General features: G+C 39.5%; 1 protein-coding gene across 1 annotated transcript in view; it reads left to right on the forward strand.

Moving 5' to 3' along the window:
* Positions 1 to 18,335, forward strand: part of ANKRD11 (ankyrin repeat domain containing 11) — a 160,725-nt gene extending 142,390 nt beyond the window's left edge. The window contains exons 5-13 of the mRNA XM_063437640.1: positions 2,476 to 2,646; positions 3,552 to 3,755; positions 5,168 to 5,310; positions 5,491 to 5,638; positions 6,675 to 13,621; positions 14,727 to 14,825; positions 15,291 to 15,434; positions 16,699 to 16,791; positions 17,575 to 18,335. Of these exons, the coding sequence (XP_063293710.1) occupies positions 2,476 to 2,646; positions 3,552 to 3,755; positions 5,168 to 5,310; positions 5,491 to 5,638; positions 6,675 to 13,621; positions 14,727 to 14,825; positions 15,291 to 15,434; positions 16,699 to 16,791; positions 17,575 to 17,760 (8,135 nt within the window). The 3' untranslated portion in view covers positions 17,761 to 18,335. The remainder of the gene's footprint in view (positions 1 to 2,475; positions 2,647 to 3,551; positions 3,756 to 5,167; positions 5,311 to 5,490; positions 5,639 to 6,674; positions 13,622 to 14,726; positions 14,826 to 15,290; positions 15,435 to 16,698; positions 16,792 to 17,574) is intronic.
* Positions 18,336 to 20,345: the final 2,010 nt, after the last annotated feature.

Genomic DNA, 20,345 nt, shown 5'->3' on the forward strand with positions numbered 1-20,345 from the left:
CATGATGTGGTATGTTATTACAGCCTGCTATTCTCTTTTGGATTTGTTTTGTATCTGTCCGTGTAGGATCAAGAGCCTTTGTCTGTTCTGTCACAAGAAATGCCCTACAGACTGTTTGTGTTGCAGTGCACAGCTGTTATCAAGGCTGGACTTGGAAAGCGGGGTCTGCAAGTGATTGTTGTATTATATTTCCATGCAATGTCCTCCCACCCACCCCCCAACCACCATGCTTGCTGTAATGTTTGGTGGGGAAGAGCTCAGTCTCATTCATGTGGTAATAATCTGAAACTGGCTGCTTTTTCTTGTGTACAGTATTTAATATTGAGTTTAAATGCTCCAGGCTTAATGTCCTGCGCAGATCTAACTCTGTTCTCTCTCTTTTACATAGAATGTGACGGCAGATAAGAACCATTCGGCCCGTCTAGTCTGCCCTATTTTCTAAATACTTTCATTAGTCCCTGGCCTTATCTTATAGTTAGGATAGCCTTATGCCCATCCCACGAATGCTTAAACTCCCTCACTGTGTTAAACTCTACCACTTCAGCTGGAAGGCTATTCCATGCATCCACTACCCTCTCAGTAAAGTAATACTTCCTGATATTATTTTTAAACCTTTGTCCCTCTAATTTAAGACTGCCCTCTTGTTGTGGTAGCTTTTCTTCTTTTAATTTATAGTCTCCTACGTTACTGTGTTGAATCCCTTTATGTATTTAAATGTTTCTATCATATCCCCCCTGTCTCGTCTTTCCTCCAAATTATGCATAATATCCTTTAACCACTACACCCTGTGCCTGAGCCTGTCTCCACAACACCACTACACTCTGAAAGTGGTGAAAGTGAATTATGTAGAGCCACATACTGTGCGATATGATTTTTATCCACTACTCTTAAGTCTACTAGATCCTACAGTAATCCATCTGCCATTCCTAGGCTGTCTCTTTGGCAGTGGCTTTGCAACAGTCTCAGCCTGAGTTTGACTGATCATTTACAAATTTCAGACTCCAAAAATACAATCTCCTGCTGCAAAATAGAGAACCGTCTACAGATGAGACTACATCCAAATCCCGAGTGCAGCTTATTGACAAATAGGGCAGCGAGGAGTGAGCAGGAAAAATACTGTGGTCTCAATATGCACCAGATTTCACAGTTGATCAAACTGTGCCATAAAGCCCTCAAGGAAATGTTCTTATGGCTTTATATTTGGTAATACAGAGAAAGCAAATAGAAATATTTCTTCACTTGGAAGCCTTTCAACGCATAGGGTGTGTGACTTTTGTTTAAGGCAGTCATAACTAACTCTGGCCCCTGAAGATGCTGGCTGATCATGGCAAATGTTTTTCATAATCCTCTGGGTCTGCCAATGTTGGTTATCGCTAGGATAAGGTCATCAAACAGTCCAACTGCAGCCCACACACTACATCAATGTAGATACTTTCTGTAGATAAAGCCCATTAAACAGGGAGCAGTTTTAATAATCCCTGCATGGTCTGATGTTGAGGAAGCAAAGCCTGTGACCCATATCCTGTTGGCTCTCCCCAGCCACTTTATACCTGGGGGCACGTGTTTATGTGCATGCAGGGAAGAGAAACTGCAGCTTGTCCATAGTCAGACTGCTTCTCTCTTTTAAATGTTTTCGTTTACATAAACACCAACAGCAAAGGCAACTGTCTTTTCTGTTATTGAAATCTTGCCTTTAGTGAATGCAGAGCAGAATTTCCTGCTAGTATATACAGGAAGGCTGCATTGAGATTGACTTGATTTATAAGTACAGCTAGTGTTTAATACCCAACTCAGTGGAACTAATTTTATTGACTCTGGAAGGATGAAGTGCTTAATTAGGCCTTTCTGGAAATCTCACCGACCTGTTGGCGTTTTAGAGGTGGCTGTAATGGAGCATTCGTTAATCCGATCTTACAACATCTGTTCTGGCCCATACTATATGATGCTCTGTTACATGGTTCTCAAAAATCTGGCCATCAGATGTTGCTGAACTACAACTCCCGTGATTCTTTGAAATAGATGGCCAGAGAATCAAGGGAATTGTAGTTCAGCAACATCTGTGGGCTTTAAATGTTTCCCCAGCCATCAGTCCATATTTCCATCTTATGTCCTATTTTCCGCTTAACTTGTTTATAATAACCAAAGAAGTGATCATTTGAAATGTTGCCTCTGAATATGTACTATTGACAAGTCTGTTTGCAACTCAGTGAGACAGCCACTAGAGGCTGGATTAACCCTCAGTGAAACCTAGCAGTTTCTCTGAAACTATGTTTTCAGCTGCAGGGATAAAACTAGAGGGACCTGGCACCCAGACCACTTCATTGAGCTGAAGTGGTCTAGGGTCTATAGTGGTCCTTTAATGGCTTATTTGGAATTTAATACTCAATGAATATTTGAACTTATATTATTCTGATGCATTTTTTTGAATGTTTGTTACAGTAAAAATCATGCCTCATTACTCTCTTTCTCGAACAGAAAAACAGGGTCCGGAGAGGAAAAGAATTAAGAAAGAGCCAGCCAACCGGAAGTCTAATATGTTATTTGGTATGGGACTTTCTGGGATCAGGGCTGGTTACCCTCTGTCTGAGCGACAGCAAGTGGCCTTGCTCATGCAGATGACAGCTGAAGAATCTGCCAACAGTCCAGGTAAAAAACACAATGTATACCCAGTTCCCCCCATCTCACCACTGCCATAGTACAAAGTATATCTGTTAACAATGGCCTGCATCTTCAGTAATGTATGCTTGTTGGCATGCAATTATTTGTCGTGTTTAATGGAGTACCAAATTGCTAGATCACATAGCAAACCCCTTGTGAAAAAATGCTAGTTGAAATATGAATATAGTGCAGTTTTGTTGATTTTTTGTGAAATTTGTCTTATCAGACATATGCCATGTTATAAAACGTTTTATGTAATGTTTGTATATGTCTACCTCTCCTTATATCCTTGTGTTTATAATACATTGCCAGTGTTTCCATTCTGAACCTTGGCGTGATGGTCAGAGCAATGCATAATAATAATGTAAGGGTGCCATCTTGTGGTAGTACATAGCAGGAAATTCTCAGATGCAATGAAATGAAGAGTCCGTATGGTGTATAGATTAGGGGAGGATTCTCTTTCAGGTGCCATCTCCTATTCTTGCATGCAATTGCAAATAGTATGTACTATTTCTCTTAATGTGGGCCAGTGACTAAGTGGCAGCCAGGGGGAAGGTAGTTAGGATACAGAGGTGTCTGGCATCGGTGGACCATCTTAAGAGATAAACCTATTTAACCCTTGAAGGTAGGAGGATGCCCTTGCACTACTGCCTCCATAAAAAAAAAAAACTTTAATGAGCTGAGCGGGGCGTGGGAGTGTTTCTTGTTCCAATACAATGTGAGTTATGAAAAATTGCATAAAAGACAAAAAAAAATTTTCTTGTATTGATTATACTAAAATAAAGTAATCCACAGCCTCCCATCACCCCCTGCTCCTTCTCCTCCCCCCCCCCCCCCCCCGTTTCAACATTTTACTGGCGAACCCAGAGTTTACTACAGTGTCTGTATTATAGTTGACACAACACCAAAGCATCCTTCTCAGTCAGCAGTTGGTCAGAAGGGGACTCCTAACTCCGCCTCCAAAACCAAAGACAAAGTGAACAAGCGGAATGAACGGGGAGAAACTCGCCTTCACAGAGCAGCCATCAGGGGAGATGCACGGCGCATAAAAGAGCTGATCAACGAAGGAGCAGATGTGAATGTGAAAGATTTTGCAGGTTTGTGGTGACACTGTGTGTAACCTTTATTCATCTTGCATGTAGTTTACACTTTGTAGCTTGCACTGGGCGATACTTAAACTTGATCTGTCATCCACTAATGGGTGGCTGTCCAGTCCCACTACTGACAGATATAATTTGTATAACTTGCAAATGGGTTCTGCCAGGTTTCTTGACATTAAGGCTCTTACCTAGTGCTCGAGAAGCCATTTCAGAAAGCTTTACTCGTATAGTATTATGCGATTAATCCACAATGCACACACAATTCATCTTTTTCAGAGATAAGCAATTCTGATCGACAATATATTTTACACATGCAATTGCTGTGTTTTGCTAGCATCGTGTACATATTCCCTTGTCTGTAAGTTCCACAGTGTCATTTTTGAGAGAGACACTTTTGTAGGACAAAAATACAGTATACTTGGCTAAATCCTTTCTTCAATCATGCAATTTGTATCAAACTGCAGGGGTTATATTAAAGGGGCACTTTATGAACCGTAATCACTACAGTTCACTAATATTAATGGGGCATTTAGTCTTCAGCTGCTGTCCCTATAACTCAAAGTGTGATCCTTCTGAAGCTGCTTGCATTATGCTGAAGTTACTGTTTTGTTCCACTTTGGTACTTGAAGCATGGAAAAGCCATCCAAACTGACCTGAACACACACAGCCTATCATTTATGTCCTTGATTGGATGGCTTTGGCTGCGTAATGTGGAAGTGTAACATCTGCACCTGGCTGTGCAAGGGCTGAACTTCAGGTGACGATGAAATCCCCAATTGGCCTTTTGTGGTTATAATGCTCTGTTTCTTTTTAAGGTTACGGATCTTCCATTTTAACTTTCTTTAATCTAGTTGGGTGTGTTTTTTAATTTATTTATTATTTTTTTGCATCAAGTCTTAATATTAACACCTACGGCTGACTCATTGTATGGTTATTAGATTGTACAAGTATTTAAAATATATGCCCTATATTTTTTTTTTAATTGAAATAGAACACCCCTCCCCCAACAACCTTTTTTTTTATTTATTTATTTATTTATTTATTTTAAATCACTGATCCATTAGGGTCCATGGCCATCAATTTAACTAGTCATTCACAGTTTGGTCTTGATCACCAACTCTTGCACTAGGTTTGAAGCCCAGGCAGGATCTTGCCAAACCTTGTTTATGGTTAAAAGCACATTGAAATTATCATCACACATTGGACTAGTTTTAAATTGCATACAAGCTTTTACCAACAATTTGTTAGAAAAGTATAAGGGCTATCTCCAACTCCTGAACAAGGTTTTAAGTAAATACAGATTTGTACTGTTCTGCATCTCTTTTCGTAAAACGACTAAATTGTTCTCTCCTAAAAAGCATTGTATGAATGAGATAATTATAACATCCTTTGCCGCCCTTTTGTTGCAGGTTGGACAGCATTGCATGAGGCATGCAACAGGGGTTACTACGATGTTGCAAAACAGCTCCTTGCTGCAGGAGCTGAAGTAAACACAAAGGGGTTGGATGATGATACGCCACTGCATGATGCATCAAACAACGGTCACTTCAAGGCAAGCATCAGAAATAAATTAAATCATTACCTTTGCGTAACTTCTAAAAATCTTTAGAACTGTGTGCCTTTTATTGCTGTCTGACTCCTTAAAGTCAAAAACTACATTTACAAAAGCTTTCAGATAATGTGGATTGTCCTGATACACTCATTTATTTACTTTATTTACTGATTCCATCAGGTGGTAAAATTGCTGTTACGCTATGGAGGGAATGCTCATCAGAGTAACAGAAGGGGGGAAACTCCATTAAAAGTGGCTAACTCCCCCACGATGGTGAACCTTCTTCTTGGAAAGAGCACATACACATCCAGTGAGGAAAGTTTGACAGGTAAAGAGCACAGAAGTCTTGACTCTTATCTTGATTTTCAAAGCTTGATGTCCCTTTCCAAATCAACCACAATCCGTCATCTATAACGTGTAGTTTGCGTAAAGGTTTTTTTTTGAGGGGGTGTTTTAAGGATACTTGTGGTTTTAGGATCAGTGTTTAGCTTGACTGCAAGTCACTTTTTAAAGTCCTTAAATTATGATAGCAAACTGCTTCTTGTGTGCAGGCAGTTAATTAGTCCATTCCAGAGTAGCAAACACTTACCATTAAATCCCTAGTAGTGTCACGTTAAAAAAAAAAAAAAAAAAAGGAAAAATGCAAAGAAACCCTGTTTTAAATAACTGGATTATTTGAGTAGGTGGCTGATATTTATTTATTACTGGTATTTATAAAGCGCCAACAGATTCCGCAGCGGGAGTGGTGAATGTACAGTATACACAGACAAATACAAATACTTGTTTTGAAGTGCATTTGCCTTCATTAACGGACTGTATTGGGGCCAATATCACTTCTTGTCAGGAAATGCACCACTGCCAGCATCCATGTATTGAGGGAAAAGTGAATAAAGGTATTTTTTTTTTTTTTTAACCCTTTACATGGTAGGGGGACCAGAAGGCACTTGGGTGTTCGGAATACAAATTTGTATTCCTAACACTATAGAATTCCTTTTAATGATCATGCACAATAATACTAAGCAGTGTTTTTGTGGAAGTTCTTGCGTATGAGTTCAGTTAAGACCTTCTGTCTTCATATACTATAAAATTCCTATAGGCAACCATTATCAATGTCATCCGCTGGTATAGATTCTGGTTGTAACATGAGTCAAAGTCTAACGTACTCTCTGTCTTGCTTTCTGTTAAATACCAATATTTTGTTGTTGTTGTTTTTTTTAAAATACATAACAAGGAGTAGGCAATGTTTGATAAAGAATACACTTTATTTTTGTATGCATGATTTACCTGCCAGTCTGAAAACTAAAAACGTTGCTTTAGGGTAGAGTTAATCCATTTGTGTTGATATGCTTCATTTGTCTTAACAGAAAGCTCAGAAGAAGAAGATGCGCCATCTTTCGCACCTTCTAGTTCAGTGGATGGCAATAACACAGACTCTGAATTTGAAAAGGGCTCCAAGCATAAGAGCAAGAACCAGGACCCACCCAAAGCCACTACTCCTGTGAAAGATGAGTACGAGTTTGATGAAGACGATGAGGAAGATCGTGTGCCCCCAGTTGATGATAAACATCTGTTAAAAAAGGACTTTCGAAAGGAGACTAAAGTGAACACTCTTATTGCTATACCTAAAATGGAAGTGAAAACCTATTCTAAAAATGCATCTGCACCAAAGAAAGCTGCCCGCCGCATCCTGTCCGATACGTCTGACGAGGAGAACCATTCCGTCTCCGTAGGAGCTAGTGATAAACTTAGACTGTCTGCTCACACTGTCCTACCGAGCAATAAAACCAGGGAGCAACCCGTAGCCAAACATAAAGAAAAAAGTAAAGTAAAAAAGAAGCGAAAGAAAGATACAAAAAATAAAGAAGTACGTTTTGGGAAGAAAAATGAAATTTTCTGTTCTTCTGAGTCAGAAAGTGGAAACTTGGATAGTGACATTGAAAATGATAGACTTTCTTTAGAAAGCTCAAATGGTGTCAAGGACTGTGCCTTTGTCTTACAGGAAACTTCCTTATTTAGCTCTTTGTCTGCATCTTCTGCTTCTTCTCAAGGGAGTTTAGCATCGCAAAAGCACAATGCCAACATCCCTGACCAGCACTCAAAGCATTGGAGGACAGATAATTGGAAAACTGTTTCTTCTCCAACCTGGTCAGATGTTAGTTCCTTGTCTGATTCTACAAGGACACGATTAACTAGTGAGTCTGACTATACGTCTGAGGGTTCTAGTTTGGAGTCTGTTAAACAGGTAAAAAAGAAACCGGAGCACAAAAAGAAAAGCAGTGTCCACAATAATGTATATGAGAAAAACTCCTCCTTTCACTTACATGGTGAAGGAGCTATCCCTAAACTAGACAGAGAGGGCAAAGTAGTGAAAAAACACAAAACTAAACATAAACATAAAAATAAGGACAAAGGACAATGTCAATCTGGGCAAGATATTAAGATATTAAAGAGTTTTTCTTTTGAGTATGAAGACTCCAAACAAAAATTAGAGAAGCCATTAATTTTGGAGGCCGATGTCCCTGAGAAATTAAAGGTTTTAAAACATGACCATGAACATCCCAGGAAAGAGGACAAATTAAAGAACAAGTCTGATGAAAAGGATTGGTCTTTTAGAGAGGATGGTGGGAAGGTATTCAAAGAGGAAAAATCAGCTAAAAAAGCAAAAGATGTGAAAGATTCCACCAAAAGATTAAAAGAAGAACGGGATCGACCTGCCAAAACAGAAAGAGAAAAAACAACAAAAGATAAATCTCCCAAAGAAGAAAAATCCAAAATCCATAAAGAAGAAAAAAAGAAGAAATCTAAAGACAAGTTGTCCAAATCAGAAAAGAGAAACGACCTCAAAGAAGAGAAAATTTCCAGAAATGACAAAGACAAAAGCTACAAAGAAGAGAAGGAGAAAGTCAAAAAAGAAAAATCTCACAAAGAAGAACCTATTTTTGAAGAGGTGAATAATAAGAACAGTTACTTTGATAATGATGAGACAAATTACAGTATTTCTGATGATGGTAAAAATATATGGATGTCTCAAATGTCTCCAGATTCACCATATTTCTCTCTTGGGTATGATTGCTGGGAGTCCCCTGTGTCTTCTCCTGTGAACTATGGGGAGAGTAAAAATGAAGTCATCACAAAGCAAATTTTAAAAGAGGAAACTAAAGAAAAAGATTTCAAAAGCAAAGAGAAGAGAGACTATGGTGAAAAACAAAATGATAAAGAATTAATTGTAAAAAGAAAAGATCGGGACTCCTCAGACAAAATCTCTGACAAAAAGAAAGACCAAACAGACAAGCACAAAGGTATTCCCTCGTACACAGAGAAAGAAAAGAAACGAAAAGACTCTGATTGTGTAAGAAAAGGTAAAGAGAAAGATAACGACTCTATACGAAGGGAGTCTATAGGAAACAAAGAGCGGAGAGACAGTAAAATAAAGCAAGAGGAACAGGTCAAAGAGGATATGATGGACCACAACAACGAGGCTTTATTTAAAGACAAACCTGAACAAGAGTGCAATACTAAGAACTCTGAGACGAGGGAGAGGCATCATTCTGGAAAGGAGAAAGAAAAGAGGGATACCTCTGAGAAAAAGGAAAAGCCAAAGACTGAAAAACACAGAGATAAATCAAAAGACTCTGAGAGAGCTGAAAAGATAACCGAAAAAAGCCAAAAAGAGAGAGAGGCAGATAAAAGTTCCAGAGACAAGAAAGATTCCAGGGAAAAATATAAAGAGTCACATAAAGACCGTAAAAGTTCTTCTGACCAAAAAACAGACAAAAAAGAGAAAATTGCCACTGTAGATTTTATTGATAAGAGGGAGGAAAAGAAAGCAAGAGGAAAGAACTGGTATAACATTGCGGACATATTCACAGATGAGAGTGAAGACGATGATGAGCGTTACATGCCAGGGTACAAAATCGCAGATGGGTATGCAACTGAATTGCACAGAGGGGACAGTTATCACGAGAGAGAAATAGTCCAGGAGAGAGAACCTTCCCAATCTGAAAAACACAGAAAGTATTCCAGTGATAAGCAACATTCTGGGGACAAAAACAAAGACCGGGACACTAAAGAGAGAAAAAAAGATAAAGTCCCGTCTGATTCTGGAAAGGAGAAGAAAGACAAGAATATTGCCGAAAAGCACAAAGAAAAGAAAGATAAGGATTCTGTGGAAAAATACCGCAAGGATAGGGTCTCTTTGGATTCTAATCAAGACAAAAAAAGTAAACAAAGAGGTCAGCCAGAAAAAACAGAGAAAAAATATCCCAGCGAAGAAAAAGCAAAAATCAAACACAAAGAGAAATCCGATAAGGATAATTTTAAAGAACGTAAGTCCTCAAAGGGCGAATCCGAAAAAAGTCTGCTGGAGAAATTGGAGGAGGAGGCTCTGAATGACTATAGAGATGATTCCAATGATAAAATTAGTGAAATCTCCTCAGACAGTTTTACTGAGCGGGTTCATGAGCCAACACCTGGAGGCATGTTTGATGCTGTAATAATGACCAATGCAGAGGGTTTGGAAGAAAAATGTAAAGATTCTGTACCAATTCCATGCTTGGCTGAAAAACTGAAAGACCGAGAAAGAAACAGGCATTCCTCGTCCTCTTCATCAAAAAAAAGTCATGAGAAAGACAAGGTACGAAAGGATAAATCTGAGAAAAAGTCTGAAAAGTTGGATGAAACAAAGGATTCCTACAATCGAAGGGAGTCTGTGCCATATGATAAAGACATCCCTACTTCTGACGGGGATACTTTTGTGTCGTTCACTGTTAAAACTGAGACTGTTGAAGAAGGGGACCGAAATACAGATTACATGTTTCCCACCGAGAAAGACAAGCATGAACCTGAAAAAGAACCTACTAAGAAATCAGAGAGGGACAAACTCTATAGCTGTAATTCTGCAGTGAAGGAAAAGAAAAAGAAAGATAAACACCGTGATAAAAGCAAGGATGAAAAACACAGAGACAAACAATTGGAAGCATTCTTTAAGCATCATAGGGAGGATCAAAAATCAGTGAATAGAGACAAGGATTCTCCACAGGTGATTATATTAAAAGACAAATCAAAAGAGGAGCTGGTGAAATTTGGAGAAAACAAGTTAAAAGACAGAGTAAAGGAAAATCTGGATAAAGACAAGCCAGACTCTACAAAAGTTGGAAGTGACAGAGTAAGCCTAGTTAAGGAGACCAAGAAAGACACCAAACCAAGAGAGAAGTTATTGGGTGACGGAGACCTGATGATGACTAGTTTTGAAAGAATGCTGAGCCAGAAAGACCTTGAAAATGAAGAGAGGCACAAACGTCACAAAGAAAGGATGAAACAAATGGAAAAGATGCGACACAGATCTGGGGACCCAAAGATGAAAGAAAAGATGAAAACATCTGATGATTTGCGCAAACGAAGTTTAGACTTGAATAAGAAGCCACTTGTTACAGAACCCACCCAGAAGGAGAAGTCCAAAGAGTTGGCAACTTTGAACACACCACAATCTGAAAATAAAATCCAAAATGTTGGAGGGAATGAGTCTAAAGAATGGCTGAATGGTCCGCAGATTAAGGACGTGCCCCCTGCATCACCTAGACCAGACCAAAATAGACCAACAGGTGTTCCCACTCCCACATCTGTGATCTTTTGTCCAAGCTATGAAGAAGTGATGCAGACCCCAAGAACACCTTCATGCAGCACTGAAGACTACCCAGATTTGATGTTTGACTGTTCGGATACGCAACAATCTTTGCCAGCATCAGCTATTTCAATGAATGCATGTTCACCCACATTCTTTGACAGGTATTCTAATGTTTCTGTTATGATTGCTGAAAATCCAAGCCAAACTCCAACAAGATTGGCTTCCTCCACAAACCGAAGTCGTTCAATCTCTGTTGATATAAGGAGAACTCCAGAGGAAGAATTTCCTGTAGGTGAAATGAAGTTCTTCAGACAGCAGAGTGTTCCAGCTTCTTCTAATGTCACATCCCCAGTACATCTTCAGATCGAAGACAAGGTCAAGCTACCTCTGGTCTCTGCAGAAAAGTTCCCATGTTTGTCACCAGTCTGCTGCTACTCCCCAGACTATAGAACTACATCTCCGCGAGTTGAGGACAATTGTGAATCTGCAGATATTGCTAGTATTACACTTTCCCCTGATCGTGTCTACTCGGGTGTACAAGCGAAATCCTCACCATCTGAAAGGGATGACTTGCTGGAGCCTTCTGCAGATAGTGCTGTTCCTCCAGACATTGACATACCATGTGATTGTGCAGAGGCTCAGCAAGCAACAGAATCTATTCTACCCCAAGAGCACGACAGTTTTTCACCACCTGAATCTTTTATGCCACAGGAGGCAAGTTTTTTGCCACCTGAGAATAACTTTATGCCAAATGAAAACAGCTTTCCAGCTGAACACGACTTCATGCCCCAAGAAACTGCATATTTACCACAAGAGAACAGTTTTATGCCTCAGCAGGCAGAGTTTCTCACACCGGAACCAGAATATATTCCATCAGAGTCTGCCTTTTTACAACCAGAATCAAACTTTGTTCTCCGCTCTGAATCAGGTTTTCCTCCCACAGAGACTGTTTATTTGCCACAGGATGCAGGTTTTCATGCTTCTCATACAGAATCTACTTTCCTACCTCCAGAACCTGTCTATATGCCACCCTCTACTGAATCTGGTTTTCTTCCACCTGTTGAAGAAAATACCTTTGGTTCCAGTATTTCAGAGCAGAATCTGGAATGGCCAAGTCCTCCAGCAAGGAACTCTGAACATATTTTACCTCCAAGTCTAGTGGGTAACACATCAGAACATCCCAGCAGCTGGTCAATTGGAACAGAGCTCTTAAAATCTCCTCAGAGATTCACAGAATCACCTAAGCATTTTTGTCCATCCGATAAAGTTAGTACTGCTTCTGTTCCTTTTATTTCTTCTGATTTGCCTTATGCAGATTCTCCTATTTCATTTCCCACCTCTGAACCGGCTCCTGAGGAACTCAAAGATGAAGTAGATGAAGAGGAAGAAGCAGAAAATATGCCACAACCAGATGAGCAAGGTCCATATATGTCTCCTACGCCACTGGCTTCTTTTTTCAATAACTGTAAACCTCTTCCGGATGCCCAATCAGCTCTGTTTCCTGAACCTCAGTTGATAAACCCAGAACCTTTAACAGATTCTTTAAGTACTGTAAAAACCAATTACATAGAACCAGACATTGATCCACAGAATCAAGAAGAACCAGAGTCCTGGTCTGACCCTTTTTCGACAGCTGTGGAAGATTTAGATCTTGGACCATTTTCTCTACCAGACCTTCCACTTCCAGTTAAGGAGGACACAGAAGGTGATGTTGGTGAGAGTAACATTGTGGCAGTAAGTCCAGCAGCTCCCCCTGATGTTGACATGAATGAGGTGCCTTCTCTTGATACAAATCTGCATCCGTCTGAGATTTCTGAAGACCCGGACTGTGTTGGGCAAGAGTCACAAGTACTACAACAGAAAGACCATACAGAGAGTGCGGCAGATGCTGTTGAAACTGGATTTAAAAACCATGGTGAGCAAGAATTTGAATCTCTAAGCTTTCAACCTCCTTTTCAAACACTTGATACTCATGAGCACTTGGAGACAGAAAAGGTTCAGACTAGTTTTATCGCTCCAGACACTTCTTCTCAAGCTTCTTTAGAGACACCTGAAGAAGAGAAAGTGGCATCAGATGATGTGAAATTGGAAAATGTTGATTGTGATTCTGCTGTAAAAACAGAGTTTACACCAGTCACCCCTGCAGTGGAACCACCAGAGCAAACTCCAAAAGTAACAGTTGAGATCCCCAAACCACCCAAAGTAGAAGAGATACCTCAACGTATGACGAGGAACCGTGCTCAGATGCTTGCCAATCAAAATAAACAAAATTCTTCTCCTGCGGAGAAGGAGCCTGCTGCAGTCACCACTGTATCCACCCGTGGAAAAGGTAAAGTTATAGAGGACGAAGACTCTCAAACTCAGCATCCACGCAAGAGAAAGCTGCAAAAACCCAACCAACTTCAGCAGCAGATAATCATTAACACAAGCCAACAGACCCGAGAGATGATTCAGCAGACTTTGGCTGCCATAGTAGATGCTATAAAGTTGGACGATATTGAGCCATATCACAGTGACAGGTCAAACCCGTATTTTGAGTATTTGCAGATTAGAAAAAAGATTGAGGAAAAGAGGAAAATCTTGTGCTATATAACACCACAAGCTCCTCAGTGTTATGCTGAATATGTGACTTATACAGGCTCCTATCTACTGGACGGGAAACCTCTCAGCAAGCTTCACATTCCAGTGGTGAGTTCTCATTCTGATTGTACACAAAGTTGTTTTTATTTTGTTTTATTTTTTGGGGTGGGTTTCTGTTCTTTTGAGGTTTTTGATCAAGGCAGCAAAGCAAACTTTAAAAATTCTCATTTCACTACTTGGTAAGCCCACCCCACCACCATCGGTGCCCTCTATGCACATTTTACACTCTAAACACCCACTACGCCGTTTCAGCTTCTTGGCACATTCCAATGAATACTTATCCACGCTGAAACTGATGGAAAGTAAATAAACAAGATCCACTTGTTCCAAATGCTTTTGTTGCTGACTAAACTTTAAATAAACCCTTCTTCTTTTAGAGGAACACTGTAGGTTAATACATATGAATAATAAGTTAAAGAAATTCCTGTTTATGCTGAACAATGGCCATCTTACATCAAATTGTGTTTTTTTTTTTTTGTCCTTCTCTGTTAATCAGTTTAAATGGCACACAAGGTTCCTGCAGGCTCTAGCACATAGGTGTCCAATCCTTTAACTTTACTGGGTGGCATTGAGCGCAGATGAATTGTTTTGGGTTGCAGATAAAATATGTAATATTAATTTGTATACAAAAACTTCAAAAGCCCATTCTTAAATGTGTTTAGTAGCCAACTCCTTTATTTGTTATCCTTTTGTGGGATTGCCGTATTTAAGGATACCAACTTGGAGCTATCTACTAAACACACGTATATACACAATCAGACCCGTCCACGCAATCAGACCCCTCAATACTTGGCAGCAGTTTGGTAGTTTGTAAGGAGGGTAAAAAGCTGGAGTTTAACTTAATGAAAACACATCCTTATGTCACAGAGTAGTGAATAATGGCAAGAATATAAAATAAAAATAAAACAAAAAAGTGAGTTCAAGCCTTTGGGCTTGCAGTTTGGGGAAAATAAACTTTTGATTTACACAATAGAAACTTTATAAAATTAACCAATAAAATATCTTTAGTCTTTAACTTTAATTGAAGATGCCTTAAAATATTTTACCTTCACTATTTTTAAAACTTTTTTTTTTTTGTGTGTGTGATCCTTGCTGTCAATACTGTATTAACTCTTCTGATATAATTATAGTTGTTCATGTATGTTTCCTCTAGATTGCTCCACCTCCGTCATTGTCTGAGCCGCTCAAGGAGCTGTTTCGGCAACAGGAAGCTGTGAGGGGGAAGCTTCGCCTGCAGCACAGCATAGAACGAGTACGTGTTTCCCATTTTAGATGATAAGGTCATCAGACTGACCTGTGTACTAAATATTCTAAGTGAGAGAGATGGTTTTATCTGTGTGACTACAATGAAAGATCTATCCTTATTCGAGATAGTGGCTGCATACATCACTGGCACCCAGTGCAGGACATTCCTGTGGTGATTGTTACCAATGTTCCTTTAAATTTTCTCTAGTGCAAAATGTTTTCCTGATCCAGAATTGTGTGCACTGGATGTTTGTGCGAATGTAAACCTTAATTAGTTTCTCGGTAATTTTGGTATAGCGCAGCCTCTCATGGTTTAGAACGCTATATTACTATGGTAATAGGGTGCAACTGCGTAGAGAAGTGTACACACAATAAAAAACATTTTAAGAAATGTTTTCCAGCCTGTTGGTTATTCACTTAGCCACAAAGTTTCATGTCTTGGATAACTGAAATTGTTTGCTGTGTCTCCCAGGAGAAGCTGATAGTGTCTTGTGAACAGGAGAATCTGCGCGTTCACTGCAGAGCCGCCAGGACCATCGCAAATCAGGCTGTGCCTTTCAGCGCCTGCACAATGCTGCTCGACTCAGAGGTGTATAACATGCCTCTGGAAAATCAGGTCAGATTAAAAATTGCAACACACCATTTTCTGTTTACTAGATATGTGTTTTCCAGAAACCGGTTGGGACATCCTTGTGACTGAGTGAATATATATCATTTTTATTTTACACTTTCCTGCTTTCAGTGTCTGACCCTCTGCTGGGTCGAGCTTTCATCAGATGCCAACCGTGGATGGGAGGGCTTAATGCGCATGAGCGCCACTTGTGCATAAGGCCTTCCCTATTCGAAAGCATTGACATCCTGATGCAAAGCATTCTTTCATGGAGACCACCCCCAGTGAAACTACTGAAAGCGCTTCTAGAAGCAGTCATATAAACATTGCAGTTTCTCTAGAAGGGTTAAGGGAATAGGGTCATTGCACCCAGACAACTTCAATGAGATGAAGCGGCATGGTTGCCTATAGTGTCTATTTAATTAAAAAGATACATTGCATTCTTTGCTACACACTTTCCCATATGTATTCTGGCTCTGCTCTGTTTGAGTGCAGCAGCAAACAGTCATTAATGCTGAGCCAAATCTTGTTCTTTATTGAAAATCCATGAACAAATTATGTACCAGTTCTTTAAATGTAAAACTAAAGATTGTTTGTTTTTCTAATTGTGTGGTTTTTTTTTTTGTATTGCCCATAACCAAGAATCATTGGGGGGAGGGATTTATCAGTGCTCTGTTCTAACAAGTGGTGTTAGAAAGGTAAAAGGGAGCTGTCACCAGTGTAATGTCTGTTGATTTCCATAGTGATTGACCCTCTTTTAGAACTTTTTACACCACTTTCTAAAAATCTGTCTCCCCATAACCTAGACTTGAGTTAGAGGAACAGTAACCTGATAATGAGTAGGAACAGTGCATGGGGTAGCAAAGGGTAGAAAAACTTTTTCATGATGGCTGTGGGATGTGTGAAGTCTTTGTCTTCTATTAACTTTGTTGAAAACATTCAACTTTTTGACACAACCAGTTGCTGTTCTCCACACACTTTGTGGCAATTGATTTATTTTTTTTCCCTCTCCCTGTAAATTCCCCCTCAAGTTAGTCTGCCTTAAAGGTCATTGCTATGTATTATAGACTTTGTTAATTTTATTTGTGGTCATATGATGCCTGGGATTTAATGTGCTTTTGTTCAGTAAACTGGGCAAAGCCCCTATGTTCATATTTGACACGATCACTGTTGTCACTGCAAATATTAGGCTAGTGCTCTACTTTCTAGTTACATGTATTTTCTTTTTAATACTTTTTTTTTTTTCTTTCCATTTTCTTATATGCCACAGGGAGATGAAAATAAATCTGTCAGAGATCGCTTCAATGCTCGTCAATTCCTGTCTTGGCTGCAAGATGTGGATGATAAGTACGACAGAATGAAGGTGAGTACAAAATAAAAATTCTCTGGCAGTATTGCATAGCTCCCAAGAACCAATAGCCAAAAAGACTCTGGAAAAAGTTTATTTTTAAACCAGTTAAAGTGAGAAAGGGAAATGCTTGTTTGTGGGTGAGAGACTTACTCCACTGTTGGTGGAGGAATTAGGCAGATACTGCACATACAATGGCAAGGAAGAGAGGAGACAGGCCACTTGATAAGGAATTAGCATTTAAATAACACTCACACAGGCCTGCACAACCTATGACCCCCCAGATGTTTTGAACTACAACCCCCATGATCCCCTAGCTATCAGGCATGATTCCCTGGCTATCTATTTAATTATAACAAAAAACATGGGTATGGCAGTCTGCTTTATTCAAAGAATCATAGGCCTGCGCTAACACATATTGCATCGCGTTACTATAATAGAAAGGGGATAATACAAGTTTAGACATTGCTGCTCAAACAAGATTACAATCTGATGATTTGGGACAGGCATATATATTGTTAGGTTCCTACGGTGACATTTACGGGTAAGGATTCAAACCTGGGTTTCTTAATCCTAAAGCTGTAATCTTTCCACTGCTCTAACCAGCCAGTATGAAGTATGAGAGCTACGCTGCCGCTTGTTTTGTGGAGAAACAAGGGATCTGTGATGGGGTAATAAGATGGGGGTGGGATTCAGACCAGCTGATAAACAAACGAGAGTGGAGTGTTTGCACATGGGGCACTCTAGGGGAAGGTGGTCCTGGTGAATGTTTGTTATATTCTGTGTGTTCTTTCGTAGACATGTGTATTAATGAGACAGCAGCATGAAGCAGCAGCCTTGAATGCAGTGCAAAGGATGGAATGGCAGTTAAAGATGCAGGAGCTGGACCCAAGCAGCCATAAGTCCCTGTGCGTTAATGAGGTTCCCTCGTTCTATGTGCCAATGGTGGACGTTAACGATGACTTTGTGCTCTTGCCAGCATGACAATGCGGACATGTGGGTCTGTATTTCTGTTTAACTCAAAAACTGGCAAGGGCCGGCCCCTTTGGCTGAGGAGAACTTAGACTTCACAAAGCATCTTAATCACTTGCTGATGAGTCCGCTGCTTGAGGAGGAGGAAGCATTTTGATTCACAAGAATGGAAACCATTACGGAATTGCACTTTCTTCACAGATTATTAATCCACAACCCCTCTCCCAGAAGCAGAACAGAGGAGATCACGCACAGGTAGTAATGGAGAACGAGAGCAAGGGATCAAGGAACATGGTGTGCACGTGTACCTGTATACACATGTGACTGAACATGGAACAGGCATCAATGGTCGGGTGCTTGTAAAAGACAATGCAGAAAAGAATTTTATTTGGGAGAGGGGGGGTGGGGACAGGGAAAGCAGGTAGAAGGTATATTTCCTACCCCGTTTTGTTTTTGTTTTGTTTTTTTGCTTCCAATCCAGGTATCTGCAACTAAAGGACCTCTTTCCATTTTGCTTTTTTTTTTTTTCTTGTCCTTTAGTTACAATCTCGTTGCCCAAAGGAACACGAGATTTAAAAAAAGAAAAATTCGCCTTCAGCCGCTGACTACCTCAGGGTCAGCCTCTAAATCACCAGGCCTCAGTGCTCTCCTGCAAAGCAGCTATGGCCTATATCCAGTTAGTTTTGACCCAGCTCCATCTGTACGCTTCAGGCAGATCCTGCATGTGATATTTACTAGTTCAGGATGCTCCCTCCGCCATTGTGTAGGGGCAGAGAGCTACAAAGTTGAATTCAAAAGGAGAACCAAGCCAACCTTTGTCAGCTTTTTTTTGTTTTTTTCCCTCTTAATCTTGGGCATTTAGTTTCTCTTTTCAGAGAATACAACTTGAAACACTACAGAGCCAATACTCATATGTAAAAAAAAAAAAAAAAAAAAAAAGTCAAAAAAAAAATATCTGGTAAATGATGTACAGTTTTTTATACACATTACCCAATGTACTTTTGCTGCCTTCTAGATAAATTATTTTGCAAACACATTACTGCACAGTTGTAAATAACTTATGTACTGTAACATCACTTTCAGTTTTGTGTAAATAAATAAATTTAAAAAAACAACTTTGTAATATATATACATATATATAGATATATATAGTCCACGCTAGGCAGCCCCCCATCCTTGCAGTGAAGGATTCTGGGAATAGATGGGCCACACAAATTTCAGTTATTTTCAATATTTTGTTAAAAGGTCTCCTCGAGTGTTCACACGTGTCCTTCCCCATACCATTCTACCATTATAACAGATTATTTCATTGGTAGGACCTCTGCAATAACGCAGCAAGCCATTGCAATGAATTTAAAAACACAGACATGTCATTCTTTAGTAACTGTTCATAAAGTCTCAAAACACTTGTTTTCCCTCCTTTTTAATGTAGTCTTTGTACTCCTTCTCATGTCATTTCAAGAGAATTAACAAGTAGGAGAGATTTGAAAGCAAATTGCTAGGTCACAAGTCAGTTTATCCTAAACATTGACCCCTGCAACTTAACACACAACTTATTTTGTGTTATTTAGGATATAGAGCTGCAGAGATCTTTAGGATCTTAAACCCAAATTACTCCAAATTCCATAATATTTTTTTTAAACCAAGCATCGAGAACTTAAGCTTCATATTCCTAATAATTAGCTCATAAAAAGATGTGAAACAGACCTGTTATGTAATTATCTGTATTCAGTGCCGGCATTACATGGTTTCCTGTACCCTCAGAGCATTTTGGGATTGGATTCACTAAACTGTTAGAGATGTAACATGCAAGTCAAGATGACCAGATATTCTCATGGTCCTTTTTGTAACTCTGTAAACTAACACTTAAGTGAATAACCCCTTTCTTGTCATTTACCGCAGGTAGGTGGCTTAGAAAGTTTGTGTGAATCATTACCCAACTGTGCAGGTTAGATTATACAGGTGTTGGGTAAGGGTTTTCTTATTGTATTCGGCACTTTTGATATAATCAACACTCCACATCTAACCAGAACTAAAAATCCCGAACATTTCCATTTACTTTGTGCATTTAGATGAAATGTTTTGATTGACGGAGCTTCCTTATTCATATTTAGCTGCTAAATGAAATTGTGAACATTGTCTGTGGTCTGTCTCCTGTTTGTGCATTTGACCTCAGACAACCCTCGCAACCTTTTCCTTGTTATTCAAGAGCATATCATGAGACTAGTTTTTACTTATTTAAGAGCTTGGCTCAGCTTTTGGTGACCCACATATGGGCTAGAGCCGTGAAAAATGCTTTTCAGGAAGATCTGTGAGGAAGACTTATGACTGACACATGGAGATCAGCAATATGTAGTCATACAAAGGGTTATTATTGTGTCATTTTCCAATCTGTGCCTCTCGTTTAATCTTCAGTAGGCCATAGCGGAGGTTGTATAATTTTGGTGTTTTTATTGTGACGTCTATAAACTATAATTAGCCTTGTCCTCCTCTTATCACTATAGATTTGTGGGGTTACTCTAGACACTGGCCGTTAATTTAGAATCTGCACTAGAGACATACAGATATTGGAGAAAAATAGATTGTGGCATAGTCCT

This window comes from Pelobates fuscus, chromosome 12 (genome assembly GCF_036172605.1).
Source record: "Pelobates fuscus isolate aPelFus1 chromosome 12, aPelFus1.pri, whole genome shotgun sequence".
NCBI classification, from domain to species: domain Eukaryota; kingdom Metazoa; phylum Chordata; class Amphibia; order Anura; family Pelobatidae; genus Pelobates; species Pelobates fuscus.